At 31.0% G+C, this 21,544-nt stretch overlaps 1 protein-coding gene across 1 annotated transcript in view; it reads right to left on the bottom strand.

Annotated features, from left to right (window-relative positions):
- LOC142225068 (uncharacterized) overlaps positions 1-21,544 on the bottom strand; it is a 153,518-nt gene that overhangs the window by 3,306 nt on the left and 128,668 nt on the right. The window contains exons 7-8 of the mRNA XM_075294843.1: positions 2,417-2,548; positions 1,606-1,977 (exon numbers count right to left, since the gene is read on the bottom strand). Of these exons, the coding sequence (XP_075150958.1) occupies positions 1,606-1,977; positions 2,417-2,548 (504 nt within the window). The remainder of the gene's footprint in view (positions 1-1,605; positions 1,978-2,416; positions 2,549-21,544) is intronic.

Here is a 21,544-nt window from a genome sequence, read left to right as displayed (position 1 = left end):
ATGGCAGGTGTCAAGCGTGAGGCCCGGCAATTCGGATTTGGAAAAGCGAAAGCCTAACTGAATATTTTTCCTGAATTTCATACTAATTGAACTTGAAAAAGAAATTTAATTTGATTTTTTAAATAAACGATTTCACCGATTTACACGCGTTTTCCCTAGACCAAATTTTGACCGTATCACCTTTTAGTGGCAACCCGACATTTCAGGCCCACACGGACGAAAAAGACTATTTTTCATATGTTTGGGTGTAAAAATTATATGTTTGGAACTCAAATTTTTTCACACAATATTTTTAAATGCAAGCATATAATGTTCATAAACTAGCATAACATATTTGGGACATATTATGTTTGGGACATAAAATGTTTGTAAATATAATATGCTTGGATGCAAACATATATTAATTTAGAAATAGCCTATAAACATATATGTGTTTAGAAAGAGAGAAGAAGAGAATGGAAGTAACCAATTGGCGCCTTAAAGAAAGAAAAGAAAATTTTATAAATTTTTTTTCTAGCAGTGTATGCCAAATCCTGAGAATATATATGCTTGAAGCAAATTGGGGCATAGTTACAGAAGCGATTTTTTTTGGGGTGCACTTAGACAATTCGATATACGATAGTGGGGTGAACTTCCCCCTTATCACTGAATGCTGCTCAAAGGATCTCCTTTTTATAGCAGATCGGCTTTTAACATTACGATGAAACCACTTAGAGAAGCATTGAAATACTCAGAAATATCACTGAGAGGGGATAATCCACCGCTAAAAATTTTTTTGGTGTTTAGTTAGTTTCTTAAGAAATGATATTTATGCAAGGTTGGTGCCTAATATATAAAAATATTCTTACCCCAGACTAAGTCTTCTAAGAATAAATTGTATGATCCAGTTGGGTTAATTGAAGAATTGAATGGAGGGAAGCTTGAGATCCCCCAAGCTGCCCTCCACAATTTTCGATTGCCTTTGAACTTTTTAGTCCTGAAGGGAAAATTCGAAGCAAATTCTTAGTTACTTCAAAATCGAAAGAATCAATACTCTTTTACTAAAGAAATAATAGTATTCTCTCCTATGATACAGGTCATGAAAAGTGAAATAATTCCGCAAAACTTACGCCTAATTTTGATTAACACATTTTCCATTTATAGGACGTAAACTAAAATAACATGACATTGCCCGTAAATATTTTTAACATTCTATTATATTATATATTAAATTAATTAAAAATGTACTTTGATGTTTATTAAAAGCTTATGTCTAACCAGTAATGTTACTTGGGTGGTGCATAATGGGTAACAAATGTTGGATATGTGATTTCCTAGGTAAATGACAATGAATTGCATTGTAATGAGTGCAATTTTGAGAAATTTTGTTTCCAATTTAAACAGAAGCTTTAAAACTTATTTGTTTTAAATATGAGTAGAATTTTGCTTTGAAAGTGCAAGAAGGCAAAATTGAAAGCTATTTTTTCTAAATTTGTTTTCTTCACTATTCCTTCTAAAAATCTCGTAGAAGAAATACAAACACTTTCTGCTAAACAGAAATGTGACTAACCACAAAATCAAAGGTAAACAAATTAATGTTGACAAGAGGCTAAACACAGTACTTACCTTCACAACCATGCATTGGATCACCCGAATAACCATCGGGACATAGACATTTAAAGCTACCCTCAGTATTTTGACACTGAGCGTTGCGGCCACATGGAGAGCGTGCGCATTCATCATAGTCAATACAACCAGCTTCTGAACGGCCATCACCATCATAACCTGTAGGACAGTCGCAGCGATAACTGCCCTCCAGATTAGTGCATATGGCTCCGGGACCGCAAACATTAGGCTGAGCGCACTCATCGATGTCGAGGCAACCATCATAGGGATTGCCATAGTAGCCTTCGGGGCAGGTACATGTATAGTTGCCGGGTAAATTAATGCAATGAGCATTATGACCGCAAGCATTTGGATTTTGGCACTCATCAATATCTGAAATAAATGGGGGGAATATTATACGTCTTACTTACTTACTTACATCAAGGAATATAACGACACACTTCTTATATTCGGAAAAAGTACTTTAGTCTACTAGAATTTCTAAAATACCTGAATTTATAAAGAAAAAATCTGTTTTTTTTTTTCATTTCAGTGAAACGAAAGCATTCGTTTCAGTTATGAAAAATTGACCATAAGTCACTTTTTTGGAAATGTTTACTAAAATTTAACATCGCAAGATACCCATTTTTATAATTTTCATTTAAATTATGGGAGTAAAATATAGAATCGGGTATTAAAAAATAGCAAATTCCCAATTTTATTTATATTTCTTATGAAATTGATTAATATTTATTGAAGTTAGCATTCATACAAGTTCGAAAATCAGTTTTTCACAAGAAATCAGAATAAAAGTGTTTGGTAGATAGCTTACCTGTACATAATACTTCACCATCTCCTTCAAATCCATCTTTACATTTACACAAAAAGTGTGCTGGTAAGTTGCAACATTCGGCATTTTCAACGCAGCGTGCAGCTATTTGTGGATCTTGACACTCATCGATATCTGAAAAAAAATAATAGAAAAAGAATACAAATAAATATTTGTTCAAAAATTTATAGTTTTGTATGGTAATGAGGGACTGACCCATTACTATAAATCGATTCCATAGAATTAGATTAATAGAAAAATATTTCAAACTTATCAAATGTTCAGTTCCTTAAAGAGGTATACACGGAGATGTTATTGGATCACATTAAATCTATTTCAAGAGCATAATTTTATTTTTGAATGAGGAACATGTAATATTTTTGCCTGCTAAAATGTTGTTTTCTCGCCAAACAAACAGTATTTGCCAAAATCAGATACTCAATTTCAAGTAAATAACATGGTTGTTGAAGCTACCCAGCAAAAAAAAGCGTCGCCAAAAAAGTAGTGAAAATGTTCTTTTTGGATCCGGAAGTGGTGCATAATTGACGCAGAAGCAATGAATTTAACATATCATGGGCTTGTCATAGGACGGATGTCCTTCATTTCAATAGCCGTTGCAGTGAATTTGCTTCATTTCTTAAAGTGTGATCCGAATTCAGTGTTTTGGATGTGAATTAAATTATTTTGTGACATTTTGTCAAATAAATAATTTTTATAATTGTTTATGATTTTTAATGCAATTTAATGTCTGTCTGAAACGTTTGACTTTAAATATTTTCAAAAATTCGCAATTTTTCCAGAATGGGTTTAGCATTTGTATAGAACAATATTTTAATATTTTAATAGTTTTTTTCCATTTTATTAATTCGTACTCTGTTTTTAACCTACTTGAAACAAAAAAAATTAAAATTACCCTTTAAAAATATGAAAACAACGAGTTATAAAAATTTAATTAAAAGAACTTCCTGTGTAGTTCAAATAAAGAACATCTTTGGGAGGACTGTTTTGGAAGTGCTTTTAAAGTTGTACCTTTAGAAGAACTTCCAAATTTTTTGCTGGGTAGTTCAACAAAACCATAGTTACTCTTTTTAAATTTATTAAACACATCAGTCGATAAACATTAATTATTATTGTAAGATTAGTTAAGTTTTCTTCATAATGGCAACCCTTTATCCAACTGGGCTATTTATCAGCCAAAACTTTACTCAATTGGATAAAGGGCAACCATTTTAAGTTAAATTCCAATTAAAGTTTATCTGAATATGATATACCAGGAATTCCTAACCATAGCTTGAGTCGATTGAATATTACATGTGCAGCGATGACTCAAGCGGGAAGACCAACCAATGCCTATACCAAAATACTAATTCAAACATTTTGGTGTTTGTTTTTTTATTGTTTTGAAGCTACCATTATTGATTACAATTGTGGGAGTTCCCTAAATATTTACAGTCCACTTCCGTAGATCTCCCTCAGTTGTACAATGGTTCTGAGATACATGTTATATGTTATATTTTGCTCTTGAAACATATTTGAGGTGATCACATTTCTTCTCTGAATGTATTTGCGCCAAACATGTTGTCCCTTTGCATTAAGGCTAGAGACGTAATGACATTGATACCTTAGTTATTGAAATTTCTATTACATAATATAATTAACAATATTGCTACACTAATAGAAAAAGTTTCGTTATATTAACGAAATGTGTCGTTAAAAGTCAAGCAATGAAACAAATTCGTTAATACAACGAATGTTTTCGTTAATATAACGAATTTTCTGCAAATCAACGTAACGTTTCGTACTATTAACGAATGTTTTCATTGTATTAATGGAAATGTTTCGTTATATCAATGAAAATTTTTGGTTGGCTGACTTTTAATGAAATTTTCTTTGTGTGTAGTGGTTTGACTTTAGAAATTAGAACTTTTATATTTTAAACTATTAGCCAATCCACCTGATTTCTTAGGATTAGAATTATGTTTTCTATCCCATAATCAAATTCCATTTGGTGTCTTTATATTGGAACCAGGAAACATAAGAAGACATCACAAATATTTTCAACTTCCTTACATTACCTGGATGCATAAGAAAACACATCAACCATATATCTCTAGTCATTACATACATTCCTCCCATAGATCTTTGAAGTTACAATTTTCCTATTGCACGCTTTGAAAATTGACAGATGTTCAAATTGATGGCTTTGCTGTCAGAATAAAGAAAAACAGTAGAAAAATGCCTAAACAAATAAGACATAGAATAGAGCATTTACACAGTCTTAACTCATTTGAATGACATCTATCGTCTATGGCCCATTGTATAGTCTGCTAGATGGATAACATTCGTTGCCAATAGCCCACCCTGAAGTTGGCATTCAAATGGTGTGTAGAGTTAGTTAGACAGGTTGGAATCTTGTTTTAATTCACATTGTGGCGTTAATTAAAGTTGCATAATACAATTAAACTTCAAAGTAATTGGATGGGTGAAAAGAAATCGAACGAAACTAATGGCTGCGAAACAACTAAGACTGAAAGAAGTTCAAATCGTGATGGGATAATTTTAAAAATAAATAAAAAAATCCTAGTGAAAAACAAGTTTTTGCATACATATACTTCGAGTAAGAGTAGTCTTATAAAGATCATTTGAAAATGTTGGGGAAGTATTGGGCGTGGAACTAGAGACTAAAAGCCATATTCATAAACAGTTAATAGACATTTATAAACGACTGATAGACTATTTCGTGAAAAATAGCATTCATAAACGATTAATATTAGCTTATCAATCCTTTAAGATGGAAAAAGTTATTGTAAGATGTACCCTTCTTTAACTCTTTGATAATATATAAGTAAATTTGCTCAATCAAGCATAGTTAGGTGGGCTTTAGAGGTGATTCTAAATGTCGAAACATTTCCGTAAAATTAGTCGAAATAAATTTTATATAATATCTTTTAGAATAAACAATTTCAACAACATGGTTATCCCATATTTAGATAGCTCCCATATATTACCCGATTTTCATAAATCTGTTCATGTTATAAGACCCCTATGGTCAAGCGTCATATACCCAACAAAGAAATTGGAAGTTCTTCTAAAGGCACAACTTTAAAAGCACTTCCAAAAATGTTATCCCAAACTGAACAGGAAGTTCATTTGAGTCAATTTTGTACAACTGGATTTTTCATATTTTTAATGGAAAATTTAAAATTTTTTGTTTCAAATATGTTAAAAATACATTAAGAGTTAATAAAAAGGAAAACATTCTTTAAATTTTGCCGTAAAAAATGCCAAATCCATTCTAGAAAAATTGCAAATTTTTAAAAATGTTTGATGTCAAACGTTCCACACAAGCGTAATAATGCATTAAAACTGATAAAAAACTTAATAATTCTTTATTTGTCAAAATATCATAAAATTTCTTAATTCGTATCCAAAACACTGAAGTCGCATCATACCTTAAAAAGTGATGCAAATTCAGTGCACCGGCTGTTGAAATGGTGGATATCCATCCTATGACAAGCCCGTGTTATATTCATCGCTTCTGCGTCAATTTTGCACCACTTCCGGATTCAAAAAGAACATTTTCACTACTTTTTTGGCAACGCTTTTTTTGCTTGGTAGTGATTGGGTCCATTAAGCTATGATTATCATCATTTCTCAACTGCACCCACACCCTCAACAAAAAAAAAAAAAAAAAATCGCTTCTATAACATATGCCCCAGACACATTTTGCTTCAAGCATATATATTTTCAGGATTGGTCCAAACAAAATATTGTTTGTATTGTTCAAATATATTATGTTTCAACTTAGGCATACACTGGTAGAAAAAAAATTATTGACATTTTCTTTGTGTATATATATTTTTAAGGCGCCAATTGGGTTACTTCCACTCTTTTACTTGGAGCATACTCTGTAGGTCTCTATTTCTAAACGCATATTTGTGTATAGGCTGTTTCTAAATTAATATATGTTTGCATCCAAGCATTTTATATTTACAAGCATAACATATTAACATATATGCCCAAACATGTTATGCTAGTTTATGAACATTATATGCTTGCACTCAAAAATATTGTGTTAAAAATTTGAGTTCCAAACATATAATTTTTACATCCAAACATATGAAAAACAGTCTTTTTCACCCGTGCACATTCTACTACTTGGCGTTATATTTTCAATTCGATTTGGCCAACATTTGGTATGAGGCGTTGCTTTAACATAGGTCTCCGAGACGGTTGTACCGAATACGGTTACTCTTAACAAATTTTTTATTTTGCCACTATATACGAGTATAAGTATTTATCCTAATCGCTTGATACAAGAGAAATGCAAGAGCAATTTATGATCATGGAAATGGTTAGTGAATTTTATTTTGCTTCTATGGCGTGTGGAAAAGAAAGCATTAGCGGATCAAAAAAAAAAAAAAAAAGTATATACGGCCGTAGGTTCGGCCAGGCCGAATCTTATGTACCCTCCACAATGGATTGCATAGAAACATTCATATATTAACGCTACGTACCAAATTTCAACATAATCGGATGAAATTTGCCCCTCCTAGAGGCTCTGGAGGTCAAATCTGGGGATCCTTTTATATGGGGCTATGTATAATTGTGGACCGATATAGACCAATTTTTCATGAGTGTTAGAGCTCATATACTAATATCACGTACTAAATTTCAACCTGATCGGATAAAATTTGCTGCTCTAAGAGGCTCCGCAAGCCAAATCTTGGTGTCGGTTTATATGGTTATACGCAATAACCACTTACCGATTTACAATACCTTCTGACCTACATCATTAAAAACTACTTGTGCCAAGTTTCAAGTCAACGCTGTATTGACCCCACTTGGTGAAGAAAAAATTCTCATTAACTGTGATAGAATGTTTGTAATTGTTGTGTAGGGTGTAAATATCAGATGATAAGGTCATCTTCAATGAGTTTTTGTTTTTCGAAAATGTTAACCAATTTTTACTGTTCAGATACCTATTAAATGGTGAAAAGAAAATGGTTTTCTAGCTTCAACTGGACAAGAAAATCATAACATACATGAGAAAACCTATAAAATACTATGTAATCACGTACACGCAAAGAAAAAAAAACGTTTGGAAAACGTGTACCGAAAACGTTTTTCTTTTGTTAGAGTTTTTTGAATTGCTTCGAAAATTATACACTTTTATCACCAAAAAAATTCGTTTGTTACAAAATTTTTATTTTTTCAATAAAAAAAGTTATTTTTGAAATAACAACACAGTCAATTTCGTTTATATCAAACACTGTTCTTTTCTGACTTTAGGTCTTTAATAAGACACATTTTACAGTTTAAAATTTTATATACTACAATGTAATGTTGAAAATTTTTTTGGAATCTTCTGAACATATCTGAAATATATGTAAAAAAAAAACAAAAAAAAACTTTGGTCGAAGCAGGGATCGAACCCACGACCCTTGGCATGCAAGTCGGACGTAGCAACCACTGATCCACGGTGCCCAACTAAATGTATTTTTCTGTTAAATAAACTTTGTTTAATCGGCTCGTGGGCGCCGCAAGCTATGCTATATAAATATAACTTATATGGGTAATTGTCTATTGATGACAATAACGGCTACATAGCTCAGTGGATAGTGTTTTGGCTTACAAATTACATGATCCTCGGTTCGATTCTCCGTCCTGGCGAAAGGTAAAAAAAATAAACTTTATAAAATCGTATAATTTCTTCTACATTGTTTGTATTACAGAAACAGGTGCTAATAACTAAAAAACTTCGTGGAAGTGAGATGTGATGTGAGGGAAAATGCAATTAGCTAGAAAAAATTTTTTTTTTGAGGTAGTCTTTATGAAATTGTTTTTACATCCTGGAACGTTTATCACAAAAAGTATATACTTTTCTTCCAAATACACTTCATTTCAACGAAAAGCAAATGAGAAACGAACTTTGTTTGTCTAAAATTTCGTTTGGGAGGAAAGAATTATTTTTTTGCGTGTAGGTGTCTTAAGTCTTTCGATTTGTGGCCGTATTTATCTTTGACTTGGAATGCTCAAAAAGGGAAATATCAATATCATACAATATATAATATGTTGAATAAAACGGATAAGAGTAATAAGGAAACTCGCAAAAAAATCAACATAATGATAATTAATTGGCAAATCAACAACTTAAAATTAACAATCTTTGAAGGCCTTTTGACACGAAAGAAAAATTAATAGGCCGTATTTGCAAATAAATTTGGAATTAATAAAAAAAAAATTATATTGGAGACTTCATTCATATTATCTTAATATTTAATAAAAATCAAACATTTTGCTTTACGCATCACCTAGACATCATTGAAAATTATCGCTATTGAGACGTAAACATTAAAAAAATCAATTAATTAGATGTTACGCATCTTAACCTTATCATTATCATTTAAATATAAACGCATTGTGTATTTTTATGCCGACTTTATATATGCGTTTAATGTTAAGGCAATATCAAGGTTATAGCAACCAACAACATTAAAAGAACATGAACACTTGTACAATACTAACTTGAAATATGAATATTAACAATAAGGTAAATCTAACTGATAAAGAAACAACAACTATATAGAAAACAAAACAAAAAATCTGTACTTTGATAAACTGCGTGTGCATAAAATACCAGCCCAAGCTACTTAATATGAATGATTTGAAATCTATGAATGAATGCCACAACATGATGTCACCGTAGATAGTGCATGAAAACTAAACGTTGTTTTATTTGCAATTGTCATATATCTCCTGGTTGAATACGTCATGCCTTTGATAATACCTTGAAAATTTAATAGGGCCTCGTGCAGTTATTCTCTAACAAGATAAACATTGAAATATTATATTTCCCCATATTCAGGTTAAATTTACATTTGTATTTACGGAATTATAAAACAAGAGAAGTTTGCAACTATGTTTGCAATAGTTTAAGTTTGCAATGATTTAAAAAAAAATTGGAAAAAGGGAATCCTTTTTAATACAAGGCTTTCCAACATGTACGAAATAAAATATTTTTAATTTTTAACAATATATGACTTATTTATAGTATTCCACAACATTTTAAAAGATTTAAAAAAAGACATACGAGTAGCAACGGTTTAAACAACGTATTGTAGAAAAGAAGATATTTTTTAAGCCAAAGTTTGCAACTTTGTACGAAATAAAGTAATTATAATTTTTAAAAATTTATTATAATTTGTATACAACTCTAGCTTAGCTAGCTAGCATATATATTCTTACAAGAAGAGAAAATACCATTAGTTTTGAAATAGTCGAAAAATACCTATTCCCTTCCCTTAGCTGTAAACTTTTATTTTTAAAAATCTATTTTCAATAATTTTATGCAATAATGATTTTTATACATATTTAGTTGACATTCCATCGTTATCGAAATTTTAAGATACGTTTTGGGTCTCTCTGAGAAAAAGCAAATTTCATTAATTTATCTGCATAATTTTTAATAATCTACACAACAATTATACACAACATGCAAACATCGGTTTAAAAATCGAAAGACTTAAGACACTAACATTACATGTGGTGTTCTATTTCCGTGTTTCAACAGAACAATAGCCCACATTGGTGCCACTTCTACAAAAATAAAGTAGATTTTTTCTGCCTTTTATCTCATATTCACTCTGTGAAACTCCTCTAATAACTTGGGTTATTCTACCCCCTGTGTACCACTCAATCACTTTAGCGGTGCGTATATTAAAGAACTGCGTAAACAAACGATTCTTTTAACCAGCATAACATGTATTTCTATACGATTGTGCAGATAATATGGTAAAAAAAAAAAACTAAAATATGATTAACATTTAACATTGAAACAATTGATGTATGACACAAAGACCATAATAAAGTTCATGCTATTTCTATTAGATGGCAACCACAGGGCAGAGACAAACGAAGCAATCCACGCAATTTTACGCTTAACTGAATTCTGTAATGACGTTGATGACGCATAAACATTGTTTTATGACTTTGGTAAGAAATTCTATTACGGCATTGAAAACAAATTGATGGGGAATATACCCTCTGTTAACTATTCTTTGTAGAATAATTTTATTTGCAATAGTTGACATTGATTTTCTGAAACAATATCATAAGAACAACCATTGCTTTTAAAATTGTTGTGTATCTCACTAACATAGAAAAATTATCACCATTCATTTAAAAAATTAACTGATAAAATTAATTCATCATTGGTAAGTTTAACTTTAAATCAAGAAAAATCATAAAACGTAGAACAAAGTACTATATCATGCGCACTTCTATAAATCCCCAGAAAATTATTACATCTTAATGTGAAATAATTAATTGGAAAAATTAATTGAAAGTGCGGAAGAAGGCACAACATTTTTTAACCAATTTCTATTTCTAATTAATTCTATGATTAGTACTATCATTATCGTTATTGATGAAGCATAGATTAAAAAATTAATTGGAATAATTAATTTCATGGTTGAAAAAAAAAATCGCCTAAAAACTGACAAATCAATCGTAAAAGAACACTAAGTCGACCAAGCCAAGTAGCACCGTGTGCTGCATAAATACGTCGTATGAGCCATATTTGGAAAAAAGCTTCTTATCACTGATTTCGATTTCCTTGAACTTTGGTGTAAGCAGATTTGCATTACAATAATTATTCCTACACATAGGTAATGGACGATTTGAATAAAAAATTTCACGAAAACATATTTACTTATTTATTTGAAATTTTTCTATTTAATCTCAAAGAATTAAATTCTATTTTAATCTCTGAATTCCTATTATGCTTTAGGCATTGTAAGACTTAAGAAAATATGAATCATTTCAAAATTTTTTGAATATCGATTTTATAAATAAAAATCTTAATTAAACCTAGAATGAATCATGAGAAACTTCCCATAGATAGTTTTCTTAATTAACTTTATCGTTTTCAATAATTTCGAGAGGCGTTAAGTAACTCCCCAGGAAACCATTATAACCATATATTTGCCTAGATGTTGAATTTTGATTAGAATCTCTTTCGTCTATGGCTTCTTTTCATTACCACCATGTGAACTATATATGTAATTACCGTAAAGTTTTGAACGAATTTCAAAAAGAAGTAAACTAATTGGAAGAAAAACTCCCAGAAACCATATGGAAATTAGATTATAAAATCATATGATCACACGAATAAGATGGAATAAGATGGATGGCAAAATAGAATGTGTGAATGATTGATGGCATGAAAAATTAGTACATATATGAATATCCGAATTTCTATAAATTAAATGTGAAAAGAACCGACAAAACTAAGGAAATTTTCTTGTGGACATAATGATAAATTCTAAAACAATATAGCATTAAATAAAATATAGTTATACGGAATTTAAAATATATTGATTATTTCTTGGCAAAACACAAAAAAAAAGAGTTATGTATAAGTAAGGCAACGATTTCCCCAGAGCAGTCGTTTGAGTTTGCTGAAATGCCAGAAGTTACACAGAGCTAAATTAGGTGAGTACGGGGGTTGTAGAACTATATTGTGTAATTTTTATTTTGTTATTTTTTTTGCAAAAAACTCATGCAAATTTAGTGCATTTTCGACGGTGCATTATCGTGGTGCAAGAACCAAAAGATATCAGGAAATTATGCCGGCTCCTATCTACAAATACTCTGAGCAACGATGTGGCAAAAATATCACGGGTAGTATTAGCAAGATAGAAAAGATTTACGTGCGAAAATTAAATTATTTTTTTTGCTGATTTAACGATCATCAAGCTACTACAAAAAAAAGATAACGCGCAAAGCGGGTCTCATAACAATTATAAACAATTATGGGGTAGCTTTCTTCGCTCTTCTTCGACTAGGGTGACACTGAAAATTTATGTAAGTTTTTATTAATATAGTTCTTAACTAAATTTGTAGCTATTAAATCTGAGTACCCAAAAGTTTGTAATACATTACTTAAAAAAATTGCGAATTTATCCGAACTAACATTTTGATTTTGTTTTTAAAATTGTGAAAAATGACTGCTTTATGTGAGAAGTGTTGTTGTTTTAACGGTTTAAATGCCATTGATTACAATCTTTGGCTTCAATTTTGTACAATACCATCTATCATTTAACGAACCTTGAAGACCTCACAACTTCTCCCAAATACAATTTCCAAAAAAAAATCTCAAGACATATTCTTGCTTTTTCTTAATCCCAACCAAAACAACTTGTGAGTCCATCTAATACACTTGAATCACATCCCAAAGCCAACGAATTCTATTCCGACCTCTATGTTATGTTATTAATTCCATTATTTTTATGTTCTTTTCTTCTTGAATTCTTCAAGTTGGCATTTTTTCAGTTTTTTTTTTGTTTGCTGACGATGTGCATTCAACCTAATAACAGGTGCATAATTACGTGTCTGTAGCAGCTATGAGATGGTTTTACTCCATATAAACTAAAACCATCCAGAATATGTATTTATATCTGTGAAGTTTTCCTCATTTGCTTTATTTTGTTTTTGTTTTTTTTTTTCATAAGGCAAGTAGCATGAAAACCAGCCCATGTTCGTTGTATACAAACATAAAGTATGATATCAAGGAAGTTATTATAAAGATTTCATGACGATGATGTTGCAAAACATGCACTTGAAGATGTGTGGCAAATGAACTTTACTGTTCCCGCTGGATGTGCCGATGACACTCAATTGTGAGAACAGCTGGATTTGAAAGAGGTTAGTCCAAACCTGTAATTGTGCTGAGAACTATTCTCATTGTACTGAAATCATGTCTGATTTAAAGTTGTAGAGTTGCAAATTATTTGGAAAGTGGGAGGTTATTTGATAATCCCGAGGGAATTTTTGTATTGGATTAAAATGTTAAGTAGGTAGGTGGAGAAAAACTGGTATAATTTGGTAAGCAGATAAGTTGCTTGAGAGGGAATGATATCATAGACATAGATAAATCAAGTATATATAGACAAAAGTTCGGCCGACTTTTATATACCCATCCACTAAAGATAGCCTTAAATTTCTGTCCAAGCAAATAGAATGCAAATATCACCTTTCGATTTCAGATCTAAATTCTGTAGATTTATACAGTGGATGGTTATTGCTAGAAATGAATAATTTTAATCAGCGAGATCAAAACGAAAAAATTAATGATATTTAATGTCATTTATATGTCCAAAATGAAATAGGTAATGTAAGGAATGAAATAGGTAATGTAATGTTTCTATTGATCCAATAACATTGATCGATATAAGCTATGGTTGACATAGCTCTTTTTGGGTTTAAAAAATTGCAGGCTTCCATGCCCTCAAAACGACCCAAGATATACTAAATTTTGTATAGCTCTTTACGATTTCAAAATGTAGGTCTATATGGGGATTATATCAGCTCTTTATGAACCTAAAATACTTCTAGATTTCAAATTTCAAGCATATCGGATGAAAATTTAAAAAGCCTATGTATGTCCTTCAAAAGACATTAAAGACCAAATATTCATCACATACCTTTAACTTTTGCCCTTATTAAAACTCCATATATTACTTTATTATCCATATTCTTTTCTCCTCAATGTCAGTTTTTAATAACTATAAGAACCTTGGGTGGTAAGGTACCTCTTTGGAAGAAATACAATTTTATTTACTACTCTTCTCTATATCGTGTTTATTTTAACGAGTACTTTTTGATTTTGTTTTATTTAACGAGCTCGTTTCGATGTTATTAAATTCCATTTTATCTTTAAATTCCGCGTTCTTTTTTTTTAAGTAGGCTGAAAATTTCATGCCTCATTATAAAACTCATAAAACTAATGTTCAAATAATACAAGGTCTTTGGGGCAGTAGAGACAAACTAATTTTGTGAGTTTGTGTGAAAAAGAAAAACAATTGTAAAAAATATGAATTCGGAGGAATGGGAAAATAAAGAATATCAGATTCTTTGTTTAATTTCCGGAAAGTATTAAAATTATATTTATGCGTGTTGTTGTTAACTCATTTTGGTCTTAGGCTTACTATTAGTGATTTTATATAAAACTTCAATTGGGCTATTTACCCGTGGTAGTTACTCAAGGAGATTATAAATATAAAGTACGCATTAGTTTTTCGAAGTTATTAAAAGTTATTTTTTGAATTAATAATAGACAATTTAAAAATGGTCTAGGCAACAATTTAACTGTTTACAAGAAATTATCATCATACCATCAGTATGTAACACTCTAGATTTTTCAATGGACTATAAATGAGACAAATGGAAAATATGGATTTTATTTTATTTGAAAGACAAATATTCATTAAATTACAGGTCCCATTACGATGGAAGGTCATCACTGTCTATTAAGAAGATATAAATCTATATCTAAATCAATTCTTATCTTGGAATTCTAGCTATGCCAAATTTCAAATCAGCTGGACGGACATCGTATTTTTTTTTTTGAGAAACACTATGGATCCATTTCACTTTCTTTTGAATATTGCAAACTAAAAGAACCTCCTTTTTCATAAGTGCTATATAAAAACTATATCAAATATACAATATATATTTTTTATCAAAAACTACTTCCACATCATTTTATTCATTTTCATTCATTGATTTGTCTGGTTCATGACAAATATACTTCCCCACTGAAAATTGATTCATAGTTAAGTTGAGTTAAGTGAAACGAGACAGTCCAAACTTCAACATATTCTATGCACCATACTGAGAGTTGACATTAAAAAAATAACCGTTAACACTTGGCTATAGCATCGATATTTCCTAGCGTGGAAGGCTTTGACGAGGAAAACGTGATAAAAATTTGAATATTTTTTTTTTCACTTCAACCCAAACACCAAAAAGCCTTCATGGAGCTCATCACTTATGTGGTAATACAAAGCAACTGGTTTCTTATTCCCACCTCCCCAAAACAATGACACTCAAAACTCCTTAGGAATCTCTTCAGTATCATAAATTACCATTGCTAAACTTTCCAGAATTCTAAGGCTATATATAGGCTTGTCCATGGCAAATAGAAAAGCTTAAAGTTCTGCAAACAGGCAAGCAATGCTGGAAAGTGTATTCGTGTACAATGCACTTACAAATGCAAATGTATACATATACGCATATAAATTTCCACTTAACCCCATTTTATTCGGTTAACATAAATTGCCACAATATCAGCAAACATGCCGAGTAGTCAGCTAGCGAAATGCATTGATATCCATTGGTCATGCATGCCAATATATTTGTACTATATATACAGTAAAGCAATGGTATTGCCACTAGAAATTTTGTCTGGTATAGTCAAATATTTTAAGGCCAAGCACATTGTGAGGCCATCACCAATTTGAGTTACATATATTAAATTTCATGGAATTACAAAGAAATGAAATGAATTAAAATTAAGTTTGAATAAATTGATTTAGTACAAAATTCGATGGTTTACTGTATCACAATAATTTACCAAAAGTAAAAAAATGATGCTTCAATATGTGACCATCAAAATTTTAAGGAAAAAGTTGCATAATATTAATTGTATTCATTTCCTATGACGGTAGGCCCCAATATGATGGCTACTGTTTCATAATTCTTCTCATGTAAACTGATTTTATGAAATGCTGTCTGACAGATATTACCAGTAACTGCGTTTAAACCCAAATAATGAAGTTGGCCAGAAATTGTCGATGGCGAAAATACAAACTAACCGTCATCAACCATCCAGCACTAGAAAGAGAATCAACATGGTCTCTGTTTAATGACTGTCTGTCATCGAAAAACAGGTGTTACCTGATTCTATAGTCTTCTTTTCTCACTTAAATCTGTTGACTATTCCTACTACTACTACTTTTTTCTTGGTTATTTTATATTGACACATAAATTTATGGTTAATTAATAAAAAAAACGAAAAAAACTCAAACAGGTATACGACGACGTGGTATTAAAAAGCGATTGACTAGAACCGTTAATAGAATAAAATGTGACCTTAAAACCGAAACAAGAAGATATAAAAATATCGCAACAGAAAGAACAATTTTCAAGTATTTTTTATGGTTTGGAATTTTATGGTTTTTGTCAATCATAAGAGAAATTAATGCAAGGACATTTTTATATCAAAAATATGTGGATTTCATCCTATCATATATTTAAATATAAAAGTACATATGTCATCAAGCGAATACACTATCGAATTACATCATGGGATTAAAATAGCTTTCCAAAATGAAATAGTTAATCAAGGACTTGATTATAACAATGAGAGGGAATTAGAAGAAAGACTACCTTGCTTTGTAGCAAGGTAGGAAATTAGCGAAAAGACTTAAGAAACGAATGTGATTTGTAGCAAGAGAGGAGATTAGGGGAAATACTTAAAAAAACGAACTTTATGTTTACAAAGAGTGGATATTAGAAAATAGACTTAAGGAACGAACTTGGGGTCTTTATAACCCACCAAAAAACGTTGAATGTTTTTCAATTCAAAACTTCATTTCAATTAACTGAAATAGTCCAAACTTTTATATAAAAATTGTTTTCATACAACAATTTTTGTATTTGCTGTAAATAAAAACCTTTGAGTTGTTTTCAAATTCTGTAAAATAACTTAACCGTTAATCATAAAATTGTATGGTTTTTTTCCAACAAATATTTTTACTGCGAAAAGAAAAAGTGTCTAAAATTCGTTTGGCCTAGAAGAGTTATATTTTTATAAGTATGTATGTTTGCGAATTGAAATTTTAAAATATTCTTTGAAAACTTAAGCAACGAATTTCAACTATATAATTCCTTTCTTCGGTTTAAAGTTCTTATATGAAGTGGAAATATCATCAATGATACGCTTTTTTGTGGTCTGTTATTTTAAGTTCAATTTCTAATTGTCTATCAACCATATGAAATCATTATTCAAAATTCGTATGAGCAACAAAAGATTCATTGAACTCTAAAATTTGTTTTGTATAACATTTGTATCATACGTTTTTTTTTAAATTTTTTTCTCACCAAAACAAAACTTCACGTACACTCCCGTATCATACATCTTCTGTTCCCATCATAAAACAAAAAGCAATAATGCTACAAAAGGGAGTATTGAGAATTGTGAAAAAAATACACATTGAAACACCTTCAAAAGCTGGCTATAAGGCTGGCACATATATAAAATGTAAACAGGTGTATATTAAAGAGGGTGTTGTTTTTAAGGGATCGAGAAAAAACAAATAAAAAATGATCAGAAACCAATATAAACATGTGTTATTAAAAGAATTGCAAACCACTTATATTCCATACTGTGAAATTCTGCGCTAAATATTTTGTAGCGTTTGCGATAAACTTGTTCTCTATGAAGAATATTAATTTCTCCTAATTTCATAATATTACTCCATTTTTTATTGATTTGCTTTACATTCTGGTATTGTTGGAATTTCATTCCTTTTTTCTCACCCGCCCTTTTCTACATTATAATATATATCTTCAAATGTAGAGTATGTGTGCAAGATCTGAAAGATTTGATAAATACGTTACGCTTACTACAGGCGAAGTAGCTCATGTCTTGCATTACCATAAAAAAAATCTATATAGCCATGACAAGGCATAAAATCCGAAGTCATCCACATTGACGACGACTATGATGATGATGTACGAAGGCGTAACATAGATAGATATATCTTACTGCAATGCCGCCACACTGGAATACTAAATTATAGATGAAGAGCAATATATTTTGCATATACACAACGATTTACATCAAAGTTAAGGAGCTACTATTTAAACCTATTTTTGGGCTTCTGAAATGTAGGCAAAGGCTACATTTTGCTTTGCGCAATTTTCCATTGGCACAGAACATATATTTCCAAAGAAGCATTGACATGGGTAATTACACTAGTGTTAAAGCTGTTGTTCCTTATGATATATGATCGGGACATAACAATCTCTTCTCTTGTAGGAATGAAAAAAAAAAAAATGTGCTACTTTTTTTTAGCGAATTTCCCTAAACTAAGAATATACTGTTGTGTAAAAGTGTTCATTAATATGTCACTAATGATGACAAGTTGAATGAAAATGAATGCATAAAAATCTGGAAGGCGTTTATTTCGTAACATTGGGAGAATTGTGGTATCCATAAAAAATATTATTAAAAATAGATCATTCAGGAATTTGATTCTGATTAAAATGTACAACTGAAGTGCTGCTCGTATTATGCGAATAAATAAATGACAAAAAAAAATCACGAAAATTTGTCCAATTAAAGTCTTAATTGAGTTTTAAATAATATTCAATTAAAAATTTAATTGATTAAACAAATTTTTTAATTGAAACAAAAATTAATAGTATCAATTAAATTTTTAATTGGATCAATTAATTTTTTTAAATGATACTATCATTTCTGTGATTGAAGACATTTCAATTAAAAAAATTAGTTGGATCAATTATTGATTGTATAAGAAAACATTTGTTTTGTGTGTAGACGGTCGAAAGGATGCCCAGCATCAGCATCCAACGGCACATTTTTCTCTTAGTCAATCGGTAATAATTTTGATTTGTGTGCAAACATGTGCACTCCTATCCTAGCATATGAACTCTTCAAAACTTAACCTCGACGATTTTTTTTAACTTCACACAAAAAACAGTGAACCCACCAGGAAGGAAAATTTGGATTAATTTGGGAAAATTTGTTTTTTTGTTGATTTTAAATAGAAAAAAAAAATATATTTATACGAAAATATATGCCGAAAATAAAAAATAAAAACGATGCAAAACATAAATAACCTGCGTTTCTTATTTTTTCCTTCATACTAATAAAGAACATCTCGAGAAGCAATTATAATGTTATTCTTTGGTGTCGTATTACGATCATATAACAAACATTTGAATTTACCTTTCGACGCTTTATTTTCAATGGCGTTTGTGGCTGAGTGTGCTAAGGCGTTCTGTTATGGTGCCAACAAACCCAGGTTCAACCCCTGGTCGGAGCGAAAAAGATAATAGGAAAACAAGTATATACAGCAGTAAATTCGGCCGGGCCGAATTTTAAATACCCACCACCATAAATCAGGTATAATACCAAATATTAGGGTTTCCTTTGAAATTTCAGAGGGTTTGTGGACAGATCAAGCAGAGCAGTTCAACCAGTACACTTCACGAAGATACATTTAACGATTTTACCTATGAAGACTATATCAGATTCTGGATTTATAAGAACCATTTTTGTTTGAGTTTTAGAGGAATCATTAACATCTCTTGTAAGTGTGCAAGAAAATTATAAAATAACGTCTTGATTTGAAATCTTAAATCTGTAGAAGTAAAATCTGGAAATTTTACATTGAGTTTCAAGCAATTTTCATGATCAGTGCGCCTTCTACACCCTCAAGAAGTGAAGTCGGTCTATATGGAGGCATTACCAAATGGACCGATAAAAACTTAATCCGATACATGTTTTTGTGAGCCTAAAATACCAGAATATTTGCAATTTCAGGCAAATCAGATAAAACTACGGTTTCTAGAAACCCAAGGAGTTAAATCGGGAGATCGTTCTTATGGGGGCTATACTAAAATATGGACCGATACTCACCGTTTTCGGCACACCTCTTTATGACCCGAAAATACCTCTAGATTTCCAATTTCAGGCAAATAGGATAAAAACTTCGGATTCTAGAAGCCCAAGAAGTAAAATCGGCAAATCGGTCTATATGGGGGGTATACCAAAATATGGACCGATACTATCCATCTAAAGTTTCAATATTTCAGTTAATACTTCTTTATGGTCCTAAAATACCTCTAGATTTCCAATTTCAAACAAATTGGATAAAAACTGCGGTTTCTATAAGCCCAAGAAGTATAATCGGGAGATCGGTCTATATGGGGGCTATACCCAAATATGGACCGATACTCACAATTTTTGGCACACGTATTTGTGGTCGTACAATACCTCTAGATTTCCAATTTCAGGTAAATTGAATAAAAACTGCGGGTTCTATAAGCCCAAGAAGTAAAATCGGGAGATCGGTCTATATGGGGGCTATACCAAAACATGGACCGATACTCACCATTTTTTGCACACCTCTTTATGGTCATAAAATACCTCTAGATTTCAAATTTCAGGCAAATTGGATAAAAACTACGATTTCTATAAGCCGAAGACCCCAAATCGGGAGGTCGGTTTATATGGGGACTATATCAAAACCTGGACCGATATAGCCCATCTTCGAACTTGACCTGCCTGCAGACAAAAGACGAGTTTGTGCAAAATTTCAGCACGATTGCTTCATTATTGAAGGCTGTAGCGTGATTACAACAGACAGACAGACAGACGGACAGACGGACATCGTTATATCGTCTTAGAATTTCTCCCTGATCAAGAATATATATACTTTATATAGTCGGAAATCGATATTTCGATGTGTTACAAACGGAATGACAAACTTATTATACCCCCATCACCATTCTATGGTGGTGGGTATAATAATAGTGTAGATAAAGGAAAATAATAGTGTAATAAAAAATATGGGTGAAAAAAATGAAGTTGATTGAAAAAAAAAATATTTTTTTCGCGTTTTAAATTTCTTCATTCAAATTAACTTCCAGGGCACAACTTCTAAAGCAATGCAAAGGTTCCACAAAGGGAGTATTTCCGTCCTATGACAAGCCCATGCAAAATTCATTGGAGATGATCCAAGTTTGCACTACTTCCGGATCACAGATTGGGGATCCAAACTACTTTCTTGGAAGCCCTTTTTTGCTGGGACATAATAAACTTCTTATTTTAAACTACAATCTACCAGGCGAACATAATAATAGAAAAGATCTGAAGCTTAATTAAACTATTGACATTTATTAGGTTACAGATCTCATTTATCAAATTTTCATTCTCTTTTCGCGGTTTATTAATAAAGGTACTCACGTACAATCAAATGCCAGAATTCAAATTATAACGTATACTTCAAAATAAAAATGTTTTCATAATTCCAAGAAAACTTTAAACCAACGACGCTAAATCCTCAAAATAAGTCGTAGCTTATATTTGAAGCGTTTTGTAACTTAAATCTAAAGTTTCAATATTTCAGTTAATTAAGGATAATTTCTTTAAATCAAACATGTGTTTCTTTACCTTAAGGAAAATTAGCCTTGAACACTCAATCAAGTAAAGTTAAAACGTAATCAAACATATGAGAAATCTTTCAGCACTTTATT

The sequence above is a fragment of the Haematobia irritans genome, chromosome 2, assembly GCF_050003625.1.
Source record: "Haematobia irritans isolate KBUSLIRL chromosome 2, ASM5000362v1, whole genome shotgun sequence".
NCBI lineage: Eukaryota > Metazoa > Arthropoda > Insecta > Diptera > Muscidae > Haematobia > Haematobia irritans.
Note: the sequence above shows the minus strand (reverse complement) of the source record. Positions and strands in the feature narration are given on the sequence as shown.